The 25,855-nt window shown below is 36.9% G+C and overlaps 3 protein-coding genes across 3 annotated transcripts in view; 1 reads left to right on the forward strand and 2 right to left on the reverse strand.

Annotated features, from left to right (window-relative positions):
- LOC106881502 (uncharacterized) overlaps positions 1–25,855 on the forward strand; it is a 69,588-nt gene that overhangs the window by 13,943 nt on the left and 29,790 nt on the right. The gene's annotated exons all lie outside the window — the stretch shown is intronic.
- Positions 15–25,351, reverse strand: LOC106881504 (uncharacterized). Its single transcript, XM_052977771.2, has 2 exons — positions 25,222–25,351; positions 15–2,799 (listed from the first exon to the last, which is right to left on the reverse strand). The coding sequence occupies exon 2, from the start codon at positions 2,423–2,425 to the stop codon at positions 554–556; it is 1,872 nt and encodes a 623-aa protein (XP_052833731.1). The 5' UTR covers positions 2,426–2,799; positions 25,222–25,351; the 3' UTR covers positions 15–553.
- On the reverse strand, positions 12,581–25,360 carry LOC149130547 (uncharacterized). The gene is made up of 2 exons (XM_052977772.2): positions 25,222–25,360; positions 12,581–14,667 (listed from the first exon to the last, which is right to left on the reverse strand). Exon 2 carries the CDS (start codon positions 14,268–14,270, stop codon positions 12,906–12,908), a length of 1,365 nt encoding a protein of 454 aa, XP_052833732.1. The 5' UTR covers positions 14,271–14,667; positions 25,222–25,360; the 3' UTR covers positions 12,581–12,905.

Consider the following 25,855-nt stretch of genomic DNA (forward strand, 5'->3'; position numbering starts at 1 on the left):
AAAATACAATAGGATTAGTTAATTATGATTTTATTCAACATATTCCCCTCTCAGATTCACACACTTATTGCAGTGGTCCTTCAGTTTTTCTAAGCCCTGCAAAAGAACTCAGAAGGTTGGGCCTCCAACCAGGCCTTTGCAATATCCTTAAAGCCAGGAACTTTTCAGTATTCCTTCATAGATATATCAGGGATAGATGCCCAGTCATTTTAATAACAACAAATTTATTTTTTATCAAAATTCACAATGTGTATATCCATATTCTCATGATACAGAGGAAGCAGTATTTCTGTTCATCATCTTTATTAATTTAATGTCACATTCTCTTTAAAGACAAAATTATTTACAATACATACATTGTGTGAGTCTATTGACAGTTTGGAATGTGTTACTGGTTGGAACCCCCAGGTTTCCTGTCCTGAAATTGTTTGGTTAAGATATCATGCTGATATAGTTTCTCTTTGTATGAATATGGCTTCTTTCTTATATGACTTTGTGTTAAGCAATTATACTGAAAGAATGATTTACCACAGATACCCCAGCAATGTGGCTACTATCCTGTGTGAATACATTTGTGTTTAGTCAAGGAGCTCTTTACATAGAAAGATTTGCCACAGATGTCACAATGATACGGTTTCTCTCCTGTGTGGATGCGTTTGTGAATAGTTACTTCACCACTTCGAAGGAATGATTTGCCACAGATATTACAGCAATACGGTCTTTCTCCTGTATGTATACGTTTGTGCTCAACCAGATGATGCTTTTGAGAGAATGATTTACCACAAATATTACAGCAATAAGGTCTCTCCCCTGTATGAATGCGTTTGTGCTTAGTTACGCTGCTGCTTACAGAGAATGATTTACCACAAATATCACAGCAATAAGGCTTCTCTCCTGTGTGAATACGTTTGTGATCAGTTACGTTGCTGCTTGCAGAGAATGATTTACCACAAATATCACAGCAATAAGGCTTCTCTCCCGTGTGAATACATTTGTGTGTCGTTAAGCTACTACTTCCAGTAAATGATTTACCACAAACATCACACTGATATGGCTTCTCACCTGTATGTACACGTCTGTGTTTAGTTAACTTACAATTAAGAGAGAATGATTTGCCACAGATATCACATTGATATGGTTTCTCTCCTGTGTGAATACGTTTGTGGATAGTTAAGCTGCTGCTTACAGAGAATAATTTTCCACAAATATCACAGCAATAAGGTTTCTCTCCTGTATGGATGCGTTTGTGTTTAATCAAGGAACTTTGTATACAGAAACATTTTCCACAAATGTTGCAATGATATGGTTTCTCTCCTGAGTGGATGTGTTTGTGAATAGTCACATCACCACGTCGAAGGAATGATTTGCCACAGATATTACAGCAATATGGTTTTTCTCCTGTATGTACATGTTTGTGGTCAATCAGATGATGCTTTTCAGAGAATAATTTACCACAAATATCACAGCAATAAGGTTTCTCTCCCGTGTGAATACGTTTGTGTGTCGTTAAGCTTCCATTCTGAGAGAATGATTTACCACAAACATCACACTGATATGGCTTCTCTCCTGTATGAATACGTTTGTGTTCAGTTAGGTGTGGATTATGAGAGCACGATTTACCACAGATATCACAATGATATAGCTTTTCTCCTGTATGTATACGTCTGTGTTTAGTTAAATTACAATTAAGAGAGAATGATTTGCCACAGATATCACATTGATATGGCTTCTCTCCCATGTGAATACGTTTGTGCTTAGTTAATTCGCTGCTTACAGAGAATGATTTACCACAAATATCACAGCAATAAGGTTTCTCTCCCGTGTGAATACGTTTGTGCTTAGTTAATTCGCTGCTTATAGAGAATGATTTACCACAAATATCACAGCAATAAGGTTTCTCTCCTGTATGGATGCGTTTGTGAATAGTCACATCACCACGTCGAAGGAATGATTTCCCACAAACATCACAGTGATATGGTTTCTCTCCAGTATGACTTCTTATGTGTTCAGTTAAATGGTGATTTTGCAAGAATGATCTACCACAGATATTACAGTGATATGGTTTCTCTCCTGTATGAATACGTTTGTGTCTAGTTATGCTACTAGTTGCAGAGAACGATTTACCACAGATATTACAACTAAATGGTTTCTGTTCTGTATGAATATATTTGTGTTTATTTAAGTAATCATTTAGAGAGAATGAACTACCACAGATATCACAGTGATATGGTTTCTCTCCTCTATGAACAATACGTTTGTGTCTGCTGAGGCTAGACTTATGAGCAAATGATTTACCACAGACATCACAATTATATGGTTCCTCTCCTGTATGAGTGTATTTGTGTGTTGTTAATGTACGACTGTTAGAGAATAATTTCCCACAAATATCATAGTGGTGTGGTGTTTTCGCTTTCTCTTTATTCATATCACTACACAAATCAATTCTTTTCAACTGTGTTTTATTTAAACTTATTCACACATCATTCAACTTCTATTCTTTTTCTTTTCTCATGACAATATAAAGATGTTTATCTTCTTTACATTTCTATATTTTATTCCTTTTAAATATTTCATCTATGTGATTTTGGTCAGTACATGGATTGGGTTGTAAACTCGTTTTTAAATCTGTCCAAGTTTGATTCAAATGCAAAGTAATGTTGTTTACATTCCAGACAAAAGAATTATGGCTATCAGTCTCAATATGCAAGAAATATTTGCATGTTGTTTGGTATAGATTTGTATAAAATTTTCCTTGAAACTTGAAGATGTAAGAAAAATTTTTCGACACCAATTGTTATTCTGAAATAGAAAAACAACAGTATAAGATACAGGGGTGACTTAAAATAAAAGCATGGAAATGTTTGTATATTTCAGATAGAGATAAACAGTAGAAATAAACATTTACTGGAACAACTGAACTGTTTCCCCCTATTTTCAAGATCTATATGGGATTGTAGATATGTGTGTGTGTAGTGGGCATCTGACTATAAAATTTGCCTCAACAAATTCCATGCAAAGATGGAAGATTGGAAGGTAAATGATGATGATGATTGTAAAATAGTAAATAAATTTAAATATATTAAAATATAAAAGATAAATATTAGTTTAATATGAATTCATCTTTCATGTTAAACAGATTATTGTTTGAATGGATTGAAAGAAAGCCTTCTTTTGGTGGTCTTTATCAATGGTAGCCTTTAGTCAATATCCAGTTGAATTAGGTGTCTGATGAAATGTCAGAAGACAACCATCTCACTTCACTTTTACACACATATATCATTTTATATGAGGATATATTCACGGTGATATGATAAGAATATAAATTTGCGAATTGAATGTATTGATTGTAATATGGAGTCCTATATTAATTTCAACAAGTTTAGAAGTGTTTTGGATGGGGAATATAAAAATCTATATATTGTAAGACTCCCAATGGAATAATCATTACAATGTTAAATTTTTGTAAGACAATATCATCATCATCATCATCACTAAACCTCTAATTTCTATGTTGGCATGAGCTGGCCACCATGTATCTCTTTTGACAGGTTGGCATGAGCTGGCCACCATGTATCTCTTTTGACAGGTTTTCTCTAACTAGAAGCCCTTCCAAATGCCAACCAACTGACACAGTGTATTGGAAGCTGTTTCAATGTGCCACTGGCATAGGCACCTACAAACCTGCAAGATTATAATCAATCACTTGGCTGAAAGAGGTATGTAGAGGACATACCTGTACCACAATTTTACTTAGTATCATGTGATTTCTCAAGCACAGCAAACTGCTAAAAGTCTCAGTCCTTTTCATCTTGTTTGTGAGGCCCAACATCTGAAGATCCTTTCTCACCAATTTATCCCACGTCTTCCTGGGTCTACCTCTTCCACATATTGCCCCACAATTAGAGATCAGCACTTCTTGAGGCAGCTACCCTAATCACATGACCATGCCAGTGCAGTCTTCTCTAATACTACGTCTCATGCCTTGTATAAACAATTTTTCTCTCAAATCACTTACACTCTATCATACATGCATACTGACATTATCCATCCAGTGAAGTATGCTGGTTTCATTTCTTTCAATCCTTTCCATGTCCTCAGAAATTGCAGTCCATGTCTCACTGCCATGTAGCATAGTGTTTGTAAACAAGCATCATACAATCTGCCTTTGTGTGAAGGTGGGGCCCTTTCTTATTAACAGAGGTAGAAGCTCTCTCGACTTTACCCCGGCCCACCTGACAAATGGAAACTATCTGCAACTGCTAAGGACTTCCTGGACATTTCACAGAGTCTATCTTCAATACATGCCTAGTGTTTAATATAACTGCATATCTGCTATATACAAACGCAATTTTCTCTGTCAAGCTTCCTGTGATACCGCTGCACCTCTTACGTGTCCATAGCTTGCACTGGATACACTGTATGGAGTTTCTACTAACACCTTTTCTACATATCAAGCAGGGCCATCTACTTGAATGGATCAATGATTTCTCTCCTTTTCAACTTAAGATTTTGGTCTTTACTAAATTAACTCCAAAGCTCTTTGATTCCAGTTCTCTGGTGTTGCTAGTAATTCAGCAATAAGGACAAGGCCATCAACATAGAGGATCTCCCAAAGGAAATCTGTCTTGAATTCCTTTATGGCCTGGAGGACAATGATAAACAGGAGGGGCTTGAGAACTGATCTTTGGTGAACTCTTGTCTGTACATTAAATTTGTTGCTACATTCATTGCCGACTTTTGCCTTAATGATAGCATCCTTGTACATGTCTTGTACAGCTCTTACCAACCACCTGTCTATCCCTAGCTTTCACATTGCATACCAGATAACAGAATGGGGGAACCTTGATTAAATTCAGCTCATTCTAATGACATCTTCCTGGGATGTCACCATCATCTTCATTTAACATTCACTTTTCTGTGCTTGCATAGATGAAGCAGAATATGTTGAAGCATATTTCCTGTAGCTAGATGCCTCTTGTTGCTAACCCTATTTCCAGAGAAACCACTATTTCCCATGGCCTGACATGTTTTTCCCAGAGGTTATTCTCATTTATTAGCATCACATAATGTCAAGACAAGAGTACACACGAGCACTGACGCGCGGACACACACACACATAACCATAAAAACCATGCCGAAATGGACCGCACTGATGCTGGTGCCATGTAAAAAGCACTCAGTCCTCTCTGATTCGCCAGAATCAGCACGAATGTTAGAGAAGGTTTCTGAGAGCAGGGACGAAGAAAAGCATCCAGTTATTTGTGATGAAAATTTTTGCTGAAGAGTTTAGAGAAGTTTCGATTTGTTTCCTCATAACTTTCTGAAAACTGGATGTATGTTTGTTGAATGTATGCAATAGTACACCATCATTATGGTATACTAGGAAGATAGATTTACTGATTGAGTATATAAATAACCATTGAGAGTGTGAATCTTGGGGCACAGAGAGGTCATTTGACACCAAACACTATTATAAAATGCCTTGCCATCCATCCAACTTTGGACATAATTATCTTTAACATAATACAATAAAGTGTCCTCTGAGGAATACATCTATATGCATTTAGAATACCTATCACATGGCTCCAAACAACCATAATGGTGAAACAAGGGTCAAAACTTGAATATAAATTCATGTTTATTCTTATTTCAGCCTCTCGGTATCTTGTGTAACAGAGGAAATCTTCAAATAATGGCATTGGATTGCTGGGAACTCCACTGTTTCCCTTGTGGTGACCCCAATTCAGGACAGTCATGCAGCCAATTGAGAACTAATGTTCTCCATAGGAGCAATAATGGATTCTCTTTCACCTGCACAGAATGGTCCCACAATCTAGGATGCCATCTGCCTGCACATGCTGGCCATTTTAGTAATTTGCATAAAGTTGGGATGCATCATTACTCATGTGGATTCCCAGATCACAAACTGGGAATATAACCAATCAGCTTGCAGAAATATCGACACATGAAAATTTTCAGCCAATTCTGTGCAAATATGGTTTATAAAAGCAAAGTTCACCAGAATCAACAAAAACAACTCATTCTAATGACATCTTCCTGGAATGTCACCATCATCCTCATTTAACATTCACTTTTCTGTGCTTGCATAGATGAGGCAGAATATGTTGAAGCATATTTTCTGTGGCTAGATGCTTCTTGTTGCTAACCCTATTTCCAGATACTTGGTTTCTGCGTGATCTGTGTTTAACAGAATTACTTTATCTTTAATGCACTTCTCCATGCATGTACCATGAACACTACTGGCAATCATCTATATAATTATGTAAATATTGTGATATATATAACAACTGTAATAATAAATGTTATTTAAAACATGTTTAAATTAGTTTTATATGAGACAACACACAGGCTAAACAATATACCAATATATCAACATCCACATAACTTCTCTCCACATACTAAAATTCACCTACGTCGATATTCACTCTACATACACATCTAGAATGAAATAGAATACATGTCTGCAAGGAAAATAAAGAGAGAGAGGAAATATTTTGTGGTTATAGACATAACATCCCTGTGGGATTAAAAAGAAGACTCATCGGACTTTTATAAAAGAGTAATGTGCCCTATGGAGAGAGTAGGAGGTCTTTAGAGTCTTGTCTGTTCGTAGTTGAAAGTTTACGTCTGTGAATACATTACTTTACTCCCTCTTAGTTAAAATCATATATCCACAACAAAAGGATATAAAAGAATATGTTGGGAAACAGACAGTTACACACTTCATACACAAAAACACAACATATACAGACACATTGCCATACACAAATATGTTTATACCAAAACGTGTATGTGGCCATATGTTTCTAACAATAATGATTCATGTAGCATATCGAACATCTAATGAAGAATCTACTTTGATTGATGATAGAAACATCTTATAGCAAATTTATTTTTTATCAAAATTCACAATGTATATATCTACATTCTCATGACACAGATATGACTATATGTAGAGGAAGCAGTAGTTCTGTTCATCATCTTTATAATTTAATGTCACCAAATTGTTTACAATAAATACAATGTGTGAGTCTATTGACAGTAAGGTGTGTTTCTGGTTGGAATCCCTAAGTTTCCTCTCCTGAAATTGCTTGGTTAAGAGTTCCTATGGGTACAAGAACAAGACCAAACACCTTGTAACTATGTTATGGTGCCATCCAGCATGTCATAGATGGTATTTAAGAACTCAAACGTGAATAAAACAAGATTCACATGCAGTTTGCTGTTGTAAAAGAAATTAAAGCAAATGGCAGAGAAACCAAAAATGACAACAGTGACATAACTTACATATATTTAATCGAAATCAAACCAGATTCAACGACTGGCACCCATGCCAACCTTTCCTTCATTGAGAAGACCTGTTGGGGCAATCGAAATCGTAATTGAACCAAATTCAATGACTGGCACCCGTGCCAGTGGAGCGCTAACAGCACCATCCAAGCATGATCATTGCCAGAGCAGCTGTCTGGCTTCCGTGCCGGTGGCACCATCTGAACGTGATCATTACCAGCGTTGCTTTACTGGCACTTGTGCTGGTGGCACGTAAAAAAACATGAGTGAGGTCGTTGTCAGTAAAAAACACCATTTGAGCGTGGCCGTTGCCAGTACCGCCTGACTGGCCCTCGTGCCGGTGGCATGTAAAAGTACCCACTACATGCTCGGAGTGGTTGGCCTTAGGAAGTGCATCCAGCTGTAGAAACTCTGCCAGATCAGATTGGAGCCTGGTGTAGCCATCTGGTTCGCCAGTCCTCAGTCAAATTGTCCAACTCATGCTAGCATGGAAAGCGGACATTAAACGATGATGATGATGATATTTCATATAACATGAATGCCATACATACATTGATATACAATGAAAACAATCACATTTAGGGAAAAAGCTAATAGTTATTGATGCATGAAATGAAATTCATGGTTTCTAAATTTGTTTTGTTTGCATTTAATGAGGTTGCAAAGAGAAAGACTTGGAGATGCCACTAGAAAAGGTTACTAAATGAAGAGAATGAATGGGAGAACGAGAGTCTGCCGAATGTTGACCCAACAGAGGGAAAAGCACAATTGATGCTATATTTCTGGCAAGACAGCTGCAGGAGAAATACCTAGCCAAAGATAAACCTCTGTACCTGGCTTTTGTTGACATGGAGAAAGCCTTTGACAGGGTCCCCTGATCCCTTATCTGGTGGTCACTGCAGAAACTAGGAATAGATGAGTGATTAATGAGAGCTCCACAAGACATGTACAGGGATGCTGTCAGTAAGGTGAAGGTTGGCAACAAGTACAGTGAAAAATTCTTGGTAGGATCACTTCTCAGTCCCCTCTTATTCATCATAATCCTCCAGGCAATAACAGAGGAATTCAAGACAGGATGCCCTTGGGAGCTTTTCTATGCTGATGACCTTGCTCTAATAACTGAGTCACTATCAGAAGTAGAGGAAAAGTTTTGGGTGTAGAAGCAAAGTCTAGAATCAAAGAGCCTTAAAGTCATTCTAGCAAAAACCAAAGTCTTAATAAGTAGAAAGGCAGACAAACCACAATTCCCCTCAGGTAGATGGCCCTGCTCAATCTGTAGAAAAGGCGTAGGTAGAAACTCCATAAGATGTAGCCAGTGTAAGCTATGGAAACATAAGAGGTGCAGCAATATCAAAGGAAGGCTAACTGGGAAGAGAGTTTTTGTATGTGGCAAAGGCTCAGGGGCAATAAACACTGAAGATGTGCAGAAAACAGCTTCCGTCACATTCCAGGGGGGAAAAACTACAAGTAGTTGATAGCTTCTGTTACCTAGGTGACCAAGTCAGGAGCAGGGGTGGATGTTCTGAGAGCATAGCTGCTAGAATAAGAATAGCCTGGGCAAAGTTCAGAGAGCTCCTATCGCTACTGACAACAAAGGGCAATAAACTGCGCTTGCAAAAACCTGTTGAGTCAAGTGAAGTTGTTGTTGTGGCTGATGACAAAACCGCCTGATTGACACCCGTGTTGGTGACATGTAAAAAAGTACCATTCATGTGTGGTTGACGCCAGTGCCGCCTGATTGGTCCTGTGCTGGTGATACATAAAAAGCACCGTTTGAGCGTGATTGTTGTCAGTGCTGCCTTAATGGCCCTCATGCCGGTGGCATGTAAAAAGCACCCACTACACTCTGAGTAGTTGGCATTAGGAAGGACATCCAGCTGTAGAAACTTTGCCAGATCAGATTGGAGCCTGGTGCAGCCTTCTGGTTTGCCAGCCCTGTCGAACCGTCCAACCCATGCCAGCATGGAAAGCGTACATTAAACGACAATGATGATGATGACACATGTTCAGAAAGATATGATGTAAATAAGTCTTCACTAGTCCCACATTGCTGTCTGAATTTGTTCATAGCGAACATTCATTGCTTTTCAATAATCTGAATGGATGCTGTTGCAGTTTGGATCAAGAAAATTGAGTGAACAGTTGATAACTTCAACTGCACGTTAACCTAAAACAATCCCACAAACATCAAAAACAAGATGAAATGACTGTCACTTCATACTAGTCATCAGATATCTGGTACATATATCCCCTAGCATTTAATTAATGCAAAAAGTTGAATGAGACTGAAGGTTTATGAAAGCAAAATACTGTGACATCATGAACACAATACAGAAAAATTAAAATTTCATTGTACAAAACAAATGATTCTTAAATCAATTTCACAATTTCCTCAGATCTCTCCCCCTTTCTCTAAAATTCATAAACATTTTCACCTTGTCTTATAACTTACATCTTTCTCACTTGTTATGTTTTTCCTCAGCAGTTAAGTCTTACAAGTCTCTCTCTGTCTCACTAGTGTCTTCTTATTGCTATTTCTATTTTGTGAGGCAAAACTGGTTATTTATTTGACCAACAGAAACTGCTTGCGATATCAACGAAACATTTAGTGAGGAAATAACCAGTGAATGGTCAGCTTGAAAATGGTTTAAATGATTTTGCAGTGGAGACCTGAACCTTGAAGATTGTGAGTGTAGTGGACACCCATCTGTCATCGATGACTATCAATTAAAAACCATCATTGAGAAAGATCCATGTAAAACCACTCGAGAACTGGCAAAAGAACTTCAAGTTAGCCAGAAAACTGCCTGCAACCATTTGCATGCGATTGGAGAATCGAAAAAGCTTGACAAATGGGTACCACATGATGTGAATGAAAATCAGAAATTGCGCAGATATGAAATTTGTTTGTCGCTTCTTCTCTGTAACCAGACTGATCCAGTTCTCGACCATATTGTAACATGCAATGACATGTGGATTCTGTACAATAAGAAAAAACTTTCTTTGCAGTGGATGGACCAAAATGAAGCACCAAAAACCTTCCCTAAACCCAAGCTCTCCAAAAAGGTTATGATAACTGGTGGTGTACTCCACTGTAACTTCTTAAAACCAGGAAAACCATTACTGCAGAAACATATTGCCATGAAGTTGCCATAATGAATGAAAAACTGCTACTCCTTTATCCCAGACTGGTCAACAAAAGAGGGACAATCCCTCTTCATGACAATACTCAACCACATGTTACACTAATGACGCTCCAGAAGTTGAGGTAACTTGGCTACAAAGTTCTTCCCCACTCAGCTTATTCCCCAGACATTTCTCCTACCGACTACCACTTTTTCAAGCACCTTGATGGTTTCCGGTAAGAGAAGGAGCTAAAAAATCAAACCTATGTTGAAAGTGCATTCAAAGAATTCATCAGCTTCAGAACTCCAGATTTTAATGTTACCAGAATAAACAAACTTGTAACTCGTTGCCAAAAATATGTTGATTGTAATAGCACTTACTTTGATGAATAAAATTTCTGTATTGTTGAAATATATTGTAATGAATTTCATGTTTCAAAACGTTGTTTACTTTTTACTCAGCCTGATGTGTGTGTGTGTGTGTGTGTGTGTGTGTGTGTCTTATAAATACATGCACACATATCACTCAACACATTTACCTTTTGTTGTATACTGATAATACACATCAAGACACTTTTGAGCCTTCACATGTTCTCTGTAATTACAGCCCACATTTCACTACCAAGTAATATTGCTGTTTGTACACAAGCTTCATACCATTTACCTTTCACTTTGACGAAGAGATCCTTTGTTACCAACAAAAGTAGTAGCTCTTTCAACTTTGCTCAGCCATTTCTTATAAACATCAACTATGTTTACTGACCATCCTCCGCGTCTCATAACAAGGTCTCCTACATTAAAGAAACTATCTACAACACTAAGGTCCTTTCATTCCCGGCTTTGCTTCCTCACCTGATATTTCTTCTTATTTCATTATAGATTCAGCTATAAGAACAAGGTCATCAGCATAAAGAGGCTCCCACTGGAAATCAGTCTTAAACTCCTTTCTTATAGCGTTGTGAACTAAGATAAATAAGAAGGGCCTGAGAACTGAGCCCTGGTGAACTTCTATCTGCCAACTAAATCTGTTGCTTTACACATTACTGAACTTCACCTTACTGACAGCACCACTGCACATGGCTTGGATGTTTCTCACCAGCCATCAGCTAGTCTTCAATTCAGCAGCAACCACCAGATACAAAGTGATATCGAAAAGTTCATGAACTGGTTCTGTAGTGTGCTGCCAACAGAAGGTAGAACATAGTTGCGTGCACAGTGAGAGCTAGCAATGACCTTCATGAGATAGTGTTTCAAGTGACAATGCTGTGTTTACTTCGCAAGTTGTGAAATTTGCATTTTCTTGTGATCACGTGCATGCTGTTGTCTGCAATTTTTATCACGGATAGGAAGTTGGAACAAAATGCAAATGTGAAATTTTGAGTTAAACTTGGGACATCTGCTACAGAGATATTGAGCATGCTTTGGAAAGCATATGGTGACAATGCAATGGATTGTATGCAATGTTTCAAATGGCAGAGGCATTTTAAAAGTGGAAGAATGTTTCTGGAAGACCTGCCGTAAGCTGCACCCCAGGAAATGTGGAGAAAATTCATCAGCTTGTGTATGAGGATTGTCAGACGACAATCAACAACATTGCTGATGTTGTTGGTCTGTCGAATGGGTTCCTGCAGGCAGTCCTAACATCTGGATTCTTCATGAAGACAATGCAACAGATGAGTTACTCAACAAAAACAACATTGTATGGCTTCCACAAACCCCTTTTCGCCAGATTTAGCTCTTATGAAATTCCATCTCCTCCTCAAGATGAAAATGCATCTGAAAGGTCGCTGTTTTAACATCTTTGCCAAGATCCAGAGTGAATCACAGAAGGTCCTTGATTCACTTGCGGAAAACAACTTCCAGGCTGGATTCCAAAAGTGGCAGGAACACTGGGACTGGTGTCTTGCTATGCACGGAGACTATTTCAAAGGAGATGATGTTAAATCTTAGGTAGATAACTTATTCTTTTATTAAACATAACTAGTCCGGCAACATTTTGATACCATTTTGTATGAGACTATAGGATGCTGTCAAAGACTTTCTCCATGTTGACATATACAGAATATAAAACAGAAAAATAAAAATTAAGAAAAATAACTCAGAGAAGGTAGTAGAATGAATTTGGACAATAAAGGCAAATAAAATTATATTAAATAGCAAACAAGATGAATTCATGATTTATTGACACTATCATTGAATGACTTGAAGTTTCACACTGATACTGTCACTGTAATATATGAATAGCAACATGTTTTGATAAGCGAACCCTTCAGGAGAATGATTTGCCACAGACATCACACTCATATGGTTTCTGACTTGTTCAAGAGAAAGATTTACCAAAGATATCACACTGATATCGCTTCTCTCTTGTGTGAATATATTTCTGTTTGGTTTAGTAACCACTTACAGAGAATGTGTTCAGTTAAATGAGCTTCAGGAGAAAGACTTACAGATATCACACTGGTATGGTTACTCCCCTGTGTGAATATGTTTGTGATTAATTAAGGAACTTACTACAGAGAAGCATTTCCCACAGATATCACACTGATAAGGTTTCTCTCCTGTGTGAATACGTATGTGAATAGTTAAATCTCGACTTCGAAGGAATGATTTTCCACAGATAATACAGCGATGTGGTTTCTCTCCTGTATGAATCTGTTTGTGGTTAGTCAGGTTGTGATTTCGAGAAAATGATTTACCACAGATATCACAGTGATATGGATTCTCTCCTGTGTGAACGCGCATGTGAATAGTCAAATCACCACTTCGAAGGAATGTTTTGCTACAGATATTACAACAAAATGGTTTCTCTCCTGTATGAATACGCTTGTGTGTGGTTAAATTGCCCCTTAAAGAGAATGATTTGCCGCAGATATCACAACGATATGGTTTCTCACCTGTATGAATACGTTTGTGGGTTATTAACTTACCATTTACAGAGAATGCTTTCCCACAATCACAGTGATATGGCTTCTCTCCAGTATGAGTTCGTTTGTGTTCAATTACACGTTGATTTTGAGAGAATGATTTACCACAAATATCACAATGATATGGCTTTTCTCCTGTATGAATACGTTTATGTACAGTTAAGCGAGGGTTATGAGAGAATGATTTACCACAGATATCACAGTGGTAAGGTTTCTGTCCTGTGTGGGTATACATGTGAACAGTTAATTCACCATTCTGAGAGAATGATTTACCACAGATATCACACTGATATGGTTTCTCTCCTGTGTGAATATGTCTGTGTGAGGATAACTCCCCAGTTTGAGAGAATGATTTACCACAGATATCACACTGATAAGGTTTCTCACCTGTGTGAATACGTTTGTGTCTCGTTAACTTACCACTTTCAGAGAATGATCTGCCACAGATATCACAGTGATAAGGCTTCTCACCTGTATGACTTCGTTTGTGTTCGGTTAGGTGATGACCTTGAGAAAATGATTTACCACAAATGTCACAATGAAACGGTTTCTCTCCTGTATGGATACGTTTGTGTCTAGTTAAGTGAGGATTATGAAAAAAGGATTTACCACAGATATCACAATGATATGGTTTCTCTCCTGTATGATTAAGTTTGTGTTTAGTTAAGCTACTATTTGCAGAGAAGCATTTATCACAAATATCACAGTGATATGGCTTCTCTCCTGTATGACTACGTTTGTGAATCGTTAAGTTACCAGTTCCAAAGAATGATTTGCCACAGATATCACAATGATATGATTTCTCGCTTGTATGAATATATTTGTGCTTCATTAATTTACGACTTTCAGAGAAGATTTTCCCACAAATATCACAGTCGTGTGATGTTTTCCCTTTCTCTTTATTCATGTCACTATACAAATCAATTCTTTTAAACTATGATTTATATTTAAACTCATTCACACCCTATTCAACTTCCATTGTTTGTCTTTTCTCATAATAATATACAGATGTTTATCTTCTTTACATTTCTATATTTCATTCCTATTAAATATTTCTACTACTGTGATTTTTATCAATATCTGGATTGATTTGTAAACCCCATTTTAATTCAAATGCAAAGTCATCTTGTCCACATTCCAGACAGTCAACAACAGAATAATTGCTATCAACCTCAGTTTATATCATTTGCCGTAGATTTATATAAGGAAAGTTATGTCTTTCCTGTATATGATTTCTCTCGAGTCTTTAAACAATAATAAAAATGCATGATGTATCTGATGTATACAATTTTTGGTGCCAATGTCTGAAATATTAAAGAAACAACAGTATAAGATACAGAAGATACTAAAAATAAAACAGTACAAATTTTAGTATATTTCTTATAGAGATAAACTATGGAAATAAACATTTACCTAAACAAGTGAACTGCATCCCACACTTTTGAAGGTGTATATTATTATACTCAAGAGAAATAAATACATGTATAGAATAAGCATGTATGTGTGGTGAAGACACTTGCTTTCTAACTATGTAATCTTAGGTTCAGTTCCACTGTGTAGTACCTTGGGCATGTGTTTTCTACTATAATCCCAGGGCAATCGAAGTTTTGTGAGTGAATTTCAACAGAGATAACATTTGTGTCGAAGCCTATTGCATCATCATCATCATCATTGCACTGGCAACGATCTCACTCTAATGTCTTTACTCGTGCCACCGGCACAAGTGCCAGGAAGGCGACGCTGGGAACAGATGCCATCATGATTTCGCTTGCCCCAACAGGCCTTCGCAAGCCGAGTGCATATATATATATATATATATATATATATATATATATATATATGTATACATACATATATATACACACACAGCAGTGAGACATGGGTTCTGACTGCAGAGGACATGCGAAGGTTTGAAAGAAATGAAGTATGCTTCACAGGATGTGCATTGTCAGTGTGCATGTAGAACAGAGTAAAAGCGTCTTGAGAGTAAAGTTGGGCATAAGAAGCATCAGATGTGGTGTGCAAGACAGATGGCTGTGCTGGTATGGTCATGTGATGTGTGTGGACATGGACAACTGAGTAAAGAAGTGCTTATGCCTAACTGTGGAGGGAAAGTGTGGAAGACGTAGACCCAAGAAGACATGGGACAAGATGGTGTAGCATGGTCTTTGAATGTTAGTCTGCATGGAGATGATGACAAGTGACCTTTGGTGATTGGCTGCGCTTGAGCAGATTCATCAAGCCAAGTGAAACCATAGTTGTGGCTGATGCCAGCATCACGTAACTGGCACCTGTGGTTGTGGCATGAAAAAGTATCCATGCAAGTGGAACAGTAAAAGCACTCGTTACACTCTTGGAATGGTTGGTATTAGAAAGGGCATCCAGCCATAGGAACTTTGCCAAATCAGACTGGAATCTGGTGGAGCACTCCAGCTTACAAGTTTCAATCAAACCATCTATATATGAGGCCCCAGAAAATGTGATGTATATGTATGCATATGCGAACACGCACACACACACGTTTAGATAAACATATATATTTTTTACTATTACATATATACATATAAACACACACACATATTCATATATACATACATACGCACATGCATATACAAACCCATATATATATATATATATATATACATATGCACATACATACATACACACACACACACACATATATATATATATATATATATATATATATATATATACATATGCACATACATACATACACACACATATTCGTACATATATACATACACATACCCATACAAACACATATTTCCATATATACATATATACACAAACAAGTGTAGAAGGATGCATATATGCATGTACATATATACACATCCACACCTAAGTATATACACACACGCACATATATATATATATATATATATATACACATACATACATATATACACACACACATATGCTAATGTTAATAGACATATACGATTACATGCTAACACACATACTTACATACGCTGACACTTGCTTAGATAAGCACATACACACACATGTGTACACTAACATAGTATACACACATACAGGGACAAAACCAGATATACATGCATATATATACATAAATAGAAACATTATTATTTCTAAATCTCTCAAAGAGAGATATTCAGTAACATTTCTTTAAAGTAAAGACTATTTACCAACATAACATGGCTGTCCTGAAAGGGACGATCATTACTGTTGTTTAGCTCCAGGAAACATCATTTCCAACTAGCTATACGACACAATATCTGTGTCCTTATATTTTCAAACAGGGAGTCCAGCACCCCCATCCAGCACAGAGCAACAACATCAGTGGACTGGTTTCTGGGTTATTGCTCTTTATCAAACCGTGTAGTTTTATTATTATTATTATTATTGTTCAGTAGTTTTATTTTTATAAGGTGCTTTCACTTCACTACCAAGCGCAGCTCTGTGCGCCTTGGGTATGTGCTGTGGTTTGCTGTGGTGCTCTTATGTTTACTGTATTGAAAGTGTTTTGCATAGAATGTGTGCAGTACCCAGTAGTGCAATTTTCTGTATGTTATATTATTATTATTATTATTATTATTATAGTAGTAGTAGTATAGATTACAGTATCTAGTGGTAATACAATCTAAATTTTTCAAAACCATGTTTAATTTTAATCTCTGCTCAATCTCTCATTGGTGATATGTGTATATTAGACACAAAGAAGATATTTTTGTACATATTTTAGGGAAAAACTGCATCCAGTAGCTATTTCAAGTGTTTTGCTGAGTATTGTGTTTTCTGCAGCATGTTATTAAAGCCCTAAGATGCAACCCAAACACCCTACACCTTCTAAGACTTCTGGCAGTGAACCTAACTGCCAGAAAAAGGTTATGACGTTCCTTAAGAAGGTACAACTGATAGATAATCACCAACAACATGAAAGTTATGCTGCAGTAGATCACTGTTACAGCGCTTTGTGTAGCACTACATGCTACGAGGTAGCGATCAGGTCTACTGAAGAAGTAAGTTTCTGTGAAAGTGCCAAAACAACAGTGAGAAATAAACACTTGGTCGGGATGGAATCTCCCTTGGCATTGTGGATCAGTAACTGCAAGAAGAAAAACATTCCCTTGAGTGGTAACATCATCTGCGAGAAAGCGTGGAAATTATATACCAGCAGTTCGACAGAGGAGGTGGAGCAGAAGACATCGAAGAACCACAACCAAGACCACTGACAACACCGGAACCCAAAGATTTTCAAGCCAGCAAGGGATATTTTGACCATTTCCAGAAACAGTTTAAAATAAAGTGTTTCCCTGCATGGAGAGACAGCATCAGCCAACAAAGAAGCCAGTGAGAAGTACCTTGAGACCTTCAGGCAGACCATTGAGAACAAGGGATACAAGCCGGAACAGGTCTTCAATATAGTCAGGATTGGCTTGTTCTGGAAGAAGATGCCTTCCAGAACGTACATCATGAAGGACGAAGCCAGAGCCCCACGATTTAAGGACAGAGTGATGCTAATTATGTGTGGCAATGCTGTTGGCTTCACGATGAAACCAGGACTTACCTGCAAGTCCACGAACCCGAGGGCCTTCAAAAATAAGAATAGCATGCTCCCTGCTAACACCACCTCCCTCATCCAGCCTATGGATCAAGGCATGATCCATGTCTTCAAGGCACTTTACACTTGGAACTCTCTCCAACACATTGTGGACACAATAGATGCAGATGAGAATTTCAAGTTAAAGGAGTACTGGCCTAACTTCACGATCGCAATGTGCCTGTCAGTCATCCATGCTGCTCTTAAAGAGATGAAAAATGAAAACCCTCATTGCATGCAGGAAGAATGTGTGGCCAGAGAGTGTCCAGGACTATGAGGGCTTCTCACCTGAAAATATTCAGCATGAGGCTGTCAAAAATGCAGTGAAACTGGCAAAAGTACTTAGAGACAAAGGTTTTGATGACATCACACAAGATGAGGTCAACAATCTCATCGATGCCCACTCTGAAACGCTGACAGACGAAGATTTGTTGGAGTTAACCAAGTCTGCCAGCGAAGAGGAGGATGAGGATGAGGTGGGCCTGAGAATCGAAGGTCTGTCTGGCCTTTTAAGGACAGCAAAGGAATTGCAAGGGAACGCAGAGGCATGGTATTCCTATATGGTTTGGTCTCTCCAATTTAAAAATGCCTTCAAAACTCTCCTCACTACCATGAAGAAACAACGACAGCAACTTCTCCTCACAATGATTTTCAAACCTATCAAGAAAGCCTTGCAGGAAGATATGATATACTCTAAAACACTTAAAGAAAAAGCGTCACCTGGTCGCCTACTGTGGAATATAAAAAGAATCTATTTCTGCTAATCATTTTTCGATAAGGAAAATTTATCAGCAACCTTCCGTCTTGATAAACCACTATTGTTTCTGAAAGTTTGTTTTCTTTCATATCTACTACAGATTGCGATTACTCAAAGCTAACTTTCTTCCTAAACCTCAATCCCTGGAGCTTATATATCTCTTTCTCTCTTTTACTTGTTTCAGTCATTTGACTGCGGCCATGCTGGAGCACCGCCTTTAGTCGAGAAAATCGACCCCAGGACTTGTTCTTTGGAAGCCTAGTACTTATTCTATCGATCTCTTTTTGCCAAACCGCTAAGTTACAGGGACGTAAACACACCAGCATCGGTTGTCAAGCGATGGTGGGGGGACAAACACACACACACACACACACACACACATATATATATATATATATATATACACAACAGGCTTCTTTTCAGTTTTCATCTACCAAATCCACTCACAAGGCTTTGGTTGGCTCGAGGCTATAGTAGAAGACATTTGCCCAAGGTGCTACAAAGTGGGACTGAACCCGGAACCATGTGGTTGGTAAGTAAGCTACTTACCACACAGCCACTCCTGCGCCTATATATATATATATATATATAAATATATATATATATATATATAGGTAAATGATAGGCTTGCCTCACTTTACCTATCGCTATTATTATACCACCATATACATTAATATACCCACTAATCACTTCTCCAACATCTCTCATACCACAAACTCTTAACATACTCCTCAACATTCTGAAGAGATCTGCCAAACCATTGGCTAGATTGAAACGTACGTAAATGACTATTACATAACATCCACAATGACTCATTACATAACCTCCACATAATAAAACAATGGCTAACTAGCCCACAGAATTGCTTCTTGTATTTGTTGCTCCATTCTCCACATAAATATAAATATATATATATATATATATATATATATATATATATATATATATATATATATTTATAAACATAATTAAGGGATCAGCAAATATTTGCTTCACCACATACCGAAGTTCAGAAATAGCAGCTAAAAAAGCTGAGACTCCAACAGATAGCATTACCCTTAATTATGTTTATAAATGTATATGAACTTTTAAATAAGTTCTCCACCGATAATGGTGCTTACATACCGAAGGGCTTGGTAAAAATGATTAATTGTTGATTTATTAATAAATTAATAAATTGATAAACCTTTACCCTTTTAATTTGTAATAATTATATATATATATATATATATATATATATATACTGGAGGAACATATTATCCAGGCAGACACTGTGTTAGTTCTTCATTAGGTTCCAAATACCAGCTAACCACAATGGTCACTATCAACTGTCTGTGTCTACTATAAGTTGTTAGTCATTTGGTGAATTCTTCCGTTGGGTAATTCCATGTGTCCTGCTCACAATTGTAAAGCCTCCTTAGAGTGTATAATAATATTAATAGTAACTAGTTGCCCCCCTCCACATTCCAGGACTTGTGCCTATAGTAGAAAAGTATATTGCGACAGTTACAGAATATAGAAAGAAGTGTAAAACCAATAACTATATAATTCAACCAAAATATTTCAGTTACGCAAACGTAAACGGAATTACTATTTAGCCTAAAAATACATTGTACATATTCAGGGAACCAACTTGGTTTAGTGGTACAGAACCCCCCATTTTTTGTATTCTTTTACTTATTTCAGTCATTTGATGGGGGCCATGCTGGAGCACCACCTTTTAATCAAAGAAATTGACTCCCGGACTTATTCCCTGTAAGCCTGGTGCTTATTCTACCAGTCTCTTTTGTTGAACAGCTAAGTTACAGAGAAGAAAACACTCCAGCATTGGTTGTCAAGCAATGGTGGTGGGGGGAAAAACACAGGCATAAACACACACAAATATATATATATATATATATATATATATATATATATATATATATATATAGGTGCAGGATTGGCTGTGTGGTAAGTAGCTTGCTTACCAACCACATGGTTCCGGGTTCAGTCCCACTGCGTGGCTCCTTGGGTAAGTGTTTTCTACTATAGCCTTGGGCCGACCAAAGCCTTGTGAGTGGATTTGGTAGACGGAAACTGAAAGAAGCCTGTCATATATATGTATATGTATGTGTGTTTGTGTGTCTGTGTTTGTCCCCCCACCATCGCTTGACAACCAATGCTGGTGTGCTTACGTCCACATAACTTAGCGGTTCGGCAAAAAGAGACCGATAGAATAAGTACTAGGCTTACAAAAAATAAGTCCTGGGGTCGATTTTCTCGACTAAAGGCAGTGTTCCAGCATGGCCACAGTCAAATGACTGAAACAAGTAAAAGAGTATATATGATGGGCTTGAAGGTGGTGGTGATGCTGGCAGGTGCAATTCCATGGTGTGCTGGCATGCCAAGAGAGATCCAGCTCTGTTTCTCATATTTTCTAAGTACAGCTACCTTTGCTCTTGACACGTGTTCTCCATTCTGTTGCTCTCTGTCTCCCTTATTTTGAAAATACACTTCTCTTTGGTCCTGGCTCATTTGTTTTATCCTTTGTTGATTTCTCTCCCTTTTATGGTGTAGGATACAACCCCTCTCGGCTTATTTCGTTTCTGCCCTGTCTCATCTTTATTTCCAGCCGCTGTCCCTCACGCAACCGTTCTCTCCTTCTATGTTGACGCTCTTGTGCTGCATCTCTCATGCGATTATCCCTATTTTAAAACTTGTTATTAAAACAATAAATCTCCAAAATGATTCAGAGTGTTTCAATTGAAAAACATATACGAATGTATTAGACAGTTTTTGTTTAAAAGGTGAAAATATTTCTGAAACACTCACCTAATATGCAAGGACACAATATATAGGATACAGTAATTAATTATATTGTAGGAAGGTAAAAAGTAAAGGAAAAAAATAGAATTAATATTTTTGATTTTGTTTGGTTCTATGAGTTTAATTTTTTTTTAATGCTTTCGTCAATTGCTTGATACAAGAAAAGAGAAATGGGAAAAATTCTGACCAAAACAGAGAAATTCTAACTTAACAAAAAAATACAGAAAGAGTAAGTTGTGTTTATTTCCACCACACAACACTTATCGCACATACACACACACATTCATATACATGTGTGTGTGTGTGTCTTTTAGTTTTTGTTTACCTATACACATCAACAAATGAGCCAATTGAACAACTGTGTGGTTGTTCAATTTGCTAGAAATAACAGCCAAATCTCTCTCATACTCTGCTCTTGTTAGTATTAAGTAAAGGGAAAAAATAGAATTAATATTTTTGATTTTGTTTGGCTCTATGAATTTTTTTTTTTTTTTTTAAATGCTTTCATCAATTACTTGATACAAGAAAAAAAGAAGTGGGGAAACTCCTGACCAAAACAGAGAAATTTTAACTTAAGAAAAAATATAGAAAGAGAAAGAAAAGGTTGTATTCGAAAGCCAAAAGATGTTTTCTTAGCTGAAGTGCAATTTTATAATTAAAACAAATTCAAAATTTAAATTTTGGAACATATGGCTTAACATGTTATTTGGTGTAGGGCTGAAATTCAAATGGGTAGAAGACCTAAAACAAATGAGTGTGTGGTTGGGCCTTTGATAGTCAGGTGTCAATTTCAGTTCACTCATAGAAAGGAATTCAAATACTTATCAGCAATTGCTTCTCACCCTCTCACTTCCTTTCTCCCTTGCTCAACACAGCATCAACTTTAAGTATTTTAATTTTCTCATTAAGATCGTTGCTGCTTTGGTGGCCCAGTAGGTATAGGTGTTGAGAAGTAGCAATACAACATATAGATGGTGTTTCCAAATTTCTTTCAGAAATTACAAGAGATCTAGTTAAACATTTTTATTTAAGCAACAAAATTTCTTTCAACACTTTCTTTCTCTTAAGTGTGACACATGCATCAGGTACATACAAAAAACCAAATTGGCAGATTAATATTATTGGTAAGGAGTATGGAGACTTGAACATCTACAATATTTATTTTATAGCTATATACAGCATATTACAATGACCACTACAGCAACAGCACATTGTGGCAAATGCAATCTTACAATACTGTCAGTGCAGGTACATCAGGGCACAAATGGATGGACCCTGATGTAACTGCACTAACAATATTGTCAGGTTGCATCTGCAACAATGTGCAGTCACTGCAGTGGAAGCACAAATAGGTCATTGTAATATGGTGTGAATAGCTATAAATTAAATGTTGATGTACAAGTCTTCATGATCCCTATTATTAATATTATTAGGTTGGTGCATAATTATTGCGGCTTTTTTCAATAAATTTTATTCAACAAAAACATCTTTCAATGATTATTCTGGAGCATATTCACCCTCTACCATTTCTTCTAGACGTTTTGTTTAAATCTTTTGTTGAATAAAATTTTTTGAAAAAAAGCCGCAATAATTATGCAACAACCTAATACATACATATATATATATATATATTGTTGTTGGCACTCCGTCGCTTACGACGTCGAGGGTTCCAGTTCATCTGATCAACAGAACAGCCTGCTCGTGAAATTAATGTGCAAGTGGCTGAGCACTCCACAGACACGTGTACCCTTAACGTAGTTCTCGGGGATATTCAGCGTGACACAGTGTGACAAGGCTGGCCCTTTGAATTACAGGCACAACAGAAACAGGAAGTATGGGTGAGAGAAAGTTGTGGTGAAAGAGTACAACAGGGTTCGCCACCATCCCCTGCTGGGGCCTCATGGAGCTTTAGGTGTTTTTGCTCAATAAACACTCACAGCGCCTGGTCTGGGAATCGAAACCGCGATCCTATGGCCGCGAGTCCGCTGCCCTAACCACTTGGCCATTGCGCCTCCACTATATATATATATATATATATATATATATATATATATATATATATATATATATATATATATATATATATATATATATATATATATATATATATATATATATGTGTGTGTGTGTGTGTGTGTATAAAAATTATACACGAAGGGAAAAGCAACTAAGTGGTTTTCCAACATGCTAGAAATGAGAGTTAAATCCCAAACCACAAAAAAACTATTTTTATTTCAGCACATTGAATGTAGGCAGGCAGGAGTCATTCCCATACTTTGAAGTTTCGTCTTTAACGATTAAACACACCAATTAATTAATCAATCAAATGTATTAAACCATCTATGGCTCATCAGCAAGAATTGCTAACTCGGCTTGTTGGGGCAAGCGAAAGCAAAATCGTGATGGCACCTGCACCAGTGGAGCGCTAAGAGCACTGTTCGAGTGTGATCATTACCAGCGTCGCCTTCCTGGCACTTACGTGAAGTCATTCGAGCGAGATCGTTGCCAGTACCGCCTGACTGGCCCTCATGCCGGTGGCACGTAAAAGCACCCACTACACTCTCGGAGTGGTTGGCGTTAGGAAGGACATCCAGCTGTAGAAACTCTGCCAAATCAGATTGGTGCCTGGTGTAGCCATCCGGTTCACCAATCCTCAGTTAAATCGTCCAACCCATACTAGCATGGAAAAGCGGAAACTATAATTACATTACATTTCTATTAAATTATAGATCGTATTTTAGAAAATTATGAAGAATAAGTTGGCTGACTTATTTTATTATTCATCAACTCTGGCCATATCTACAGATGTGTAGCCAACCGAGGCATAACTACTACAGAGTTGTACCCCCGCCCCCGACTTTGGAAGGTCATAACTTTCAGAAAAATGAATATTTTTTTAATGAAATTTTCTATGCATATATTATTTATTATGTAGATTCCGAATATACAAAAATTTTCGGTGAAAGTGTTTTGGAATGGGGGTGGGGGGACAATTTTCGGAAATTCCAACAAGAGTCCACTTAAATTCCTCTTAACTTCCAGCAAAATGAATATTTTTTCGTGAAATTTTCTACAAATATACCTTGATGTATGTACATTACGAGCATGTAGGAATTTTGAAGGAAACAACTACAGGGTATTTTTGAGAAGTGTTCCCCACTCGGTGGTGTTTCGGAGCAAGTCGTCCATAATTGTTTCATTTTTCTCTATTATGTGCGTATGTATAGTTATGCCGCCAACCGAATTTGTTTCTTTATAATTTTCAAAAAAATACCATATTTTCTCACAACTTTGAAAATTAAATATTTTTAAATAGTATTTTCTACAAATCTGTTTTTGATAGTGTAGATTACGACTATGTGATGTGAAGACAAAATTTAGAGTGAAGTCGGATAATTCACAAATCCCGAGTTTGTTTCTTCACACGTTTTCAACAAGTTTATGAATTACCGGGACCCTCATTTTTCGCCCACCCATCAAATGTCGAGAAAATCAAAATGTTCACCATATAAAAGGTATTTACTTGTTGAGCGTTTTATTTTAAAATATCCAGTTATCACACGTGTAGTTACGTCGAAATCTATTTAATCATTGAAATCAAACAAAATGGTGAAGAATAGAATCAATATCAACGTGTGTATAGCAACATAAAATCATTTTACATTATTCATGTCCAAATACTTTTACTAAAATATCTGTATTATTATATCTTACCTGCTCTGCTACATAAATATGTGTTTCTAGTGAAATATTTTGAAATTACACCAACAGTCACATAACGCCATTGAAATTGAAGTAAACAGATGTTATAAAAATAGAATCGGAAGCTGAAATAACGAAATGTACTTAGTACCTGTATATAAGCGCCTAGTAAAAATAGATAACTGTTATTTCTAAAAAAAAATTCACTTCTAATATACAGAATCATTTTCAAATGTATTGAAACTTTTTTAAAATTATTTCAAATAAAAATAATAAAATAAATCTATAAATTACTCCATCTGCAAAACCTGATAGATTTAGTACTAACAAAATAATTTGATCTAAATGTTTCTAAAGAAAAATGGGATCTTTTCCCTTTGAACGGCACATCGAGAAATTAATTTTTTGTCACTAAACACTTTCAAACTTCGGACACTGGTAAAATGTGTCATATAAAACATATTTTACTCTTAGTGCTGTTGAGAAAAGTTTATATTTTCAAAGTTATTTCGTGTTAAAGTTGTCGTATTTCGGTAATTTCAACCAATCAATAACGTGTATTCAGCTGAATAAAATTACTGCCGTTGTTTGTCAACAACTATCGGCGGTGTATATTTCGTTTGTCACTTATTTATGACATCGTTCG

The sequence above is a fragment of the Octopus bimaculoides genome, chromosome 28, assembly GCF_046866305.1.
Source record: "Octopus bimaculoides isolate indiv1 chromosome 28, ASM4686630v1, whole genome shotgun sequence".
NCBI classification, from domain to species: Eukaryota; Metazoa; Mollusca; class Cephalopoda; order Octopoda; family Octopodidae; genus Octopus; species Octopus bimaculoides.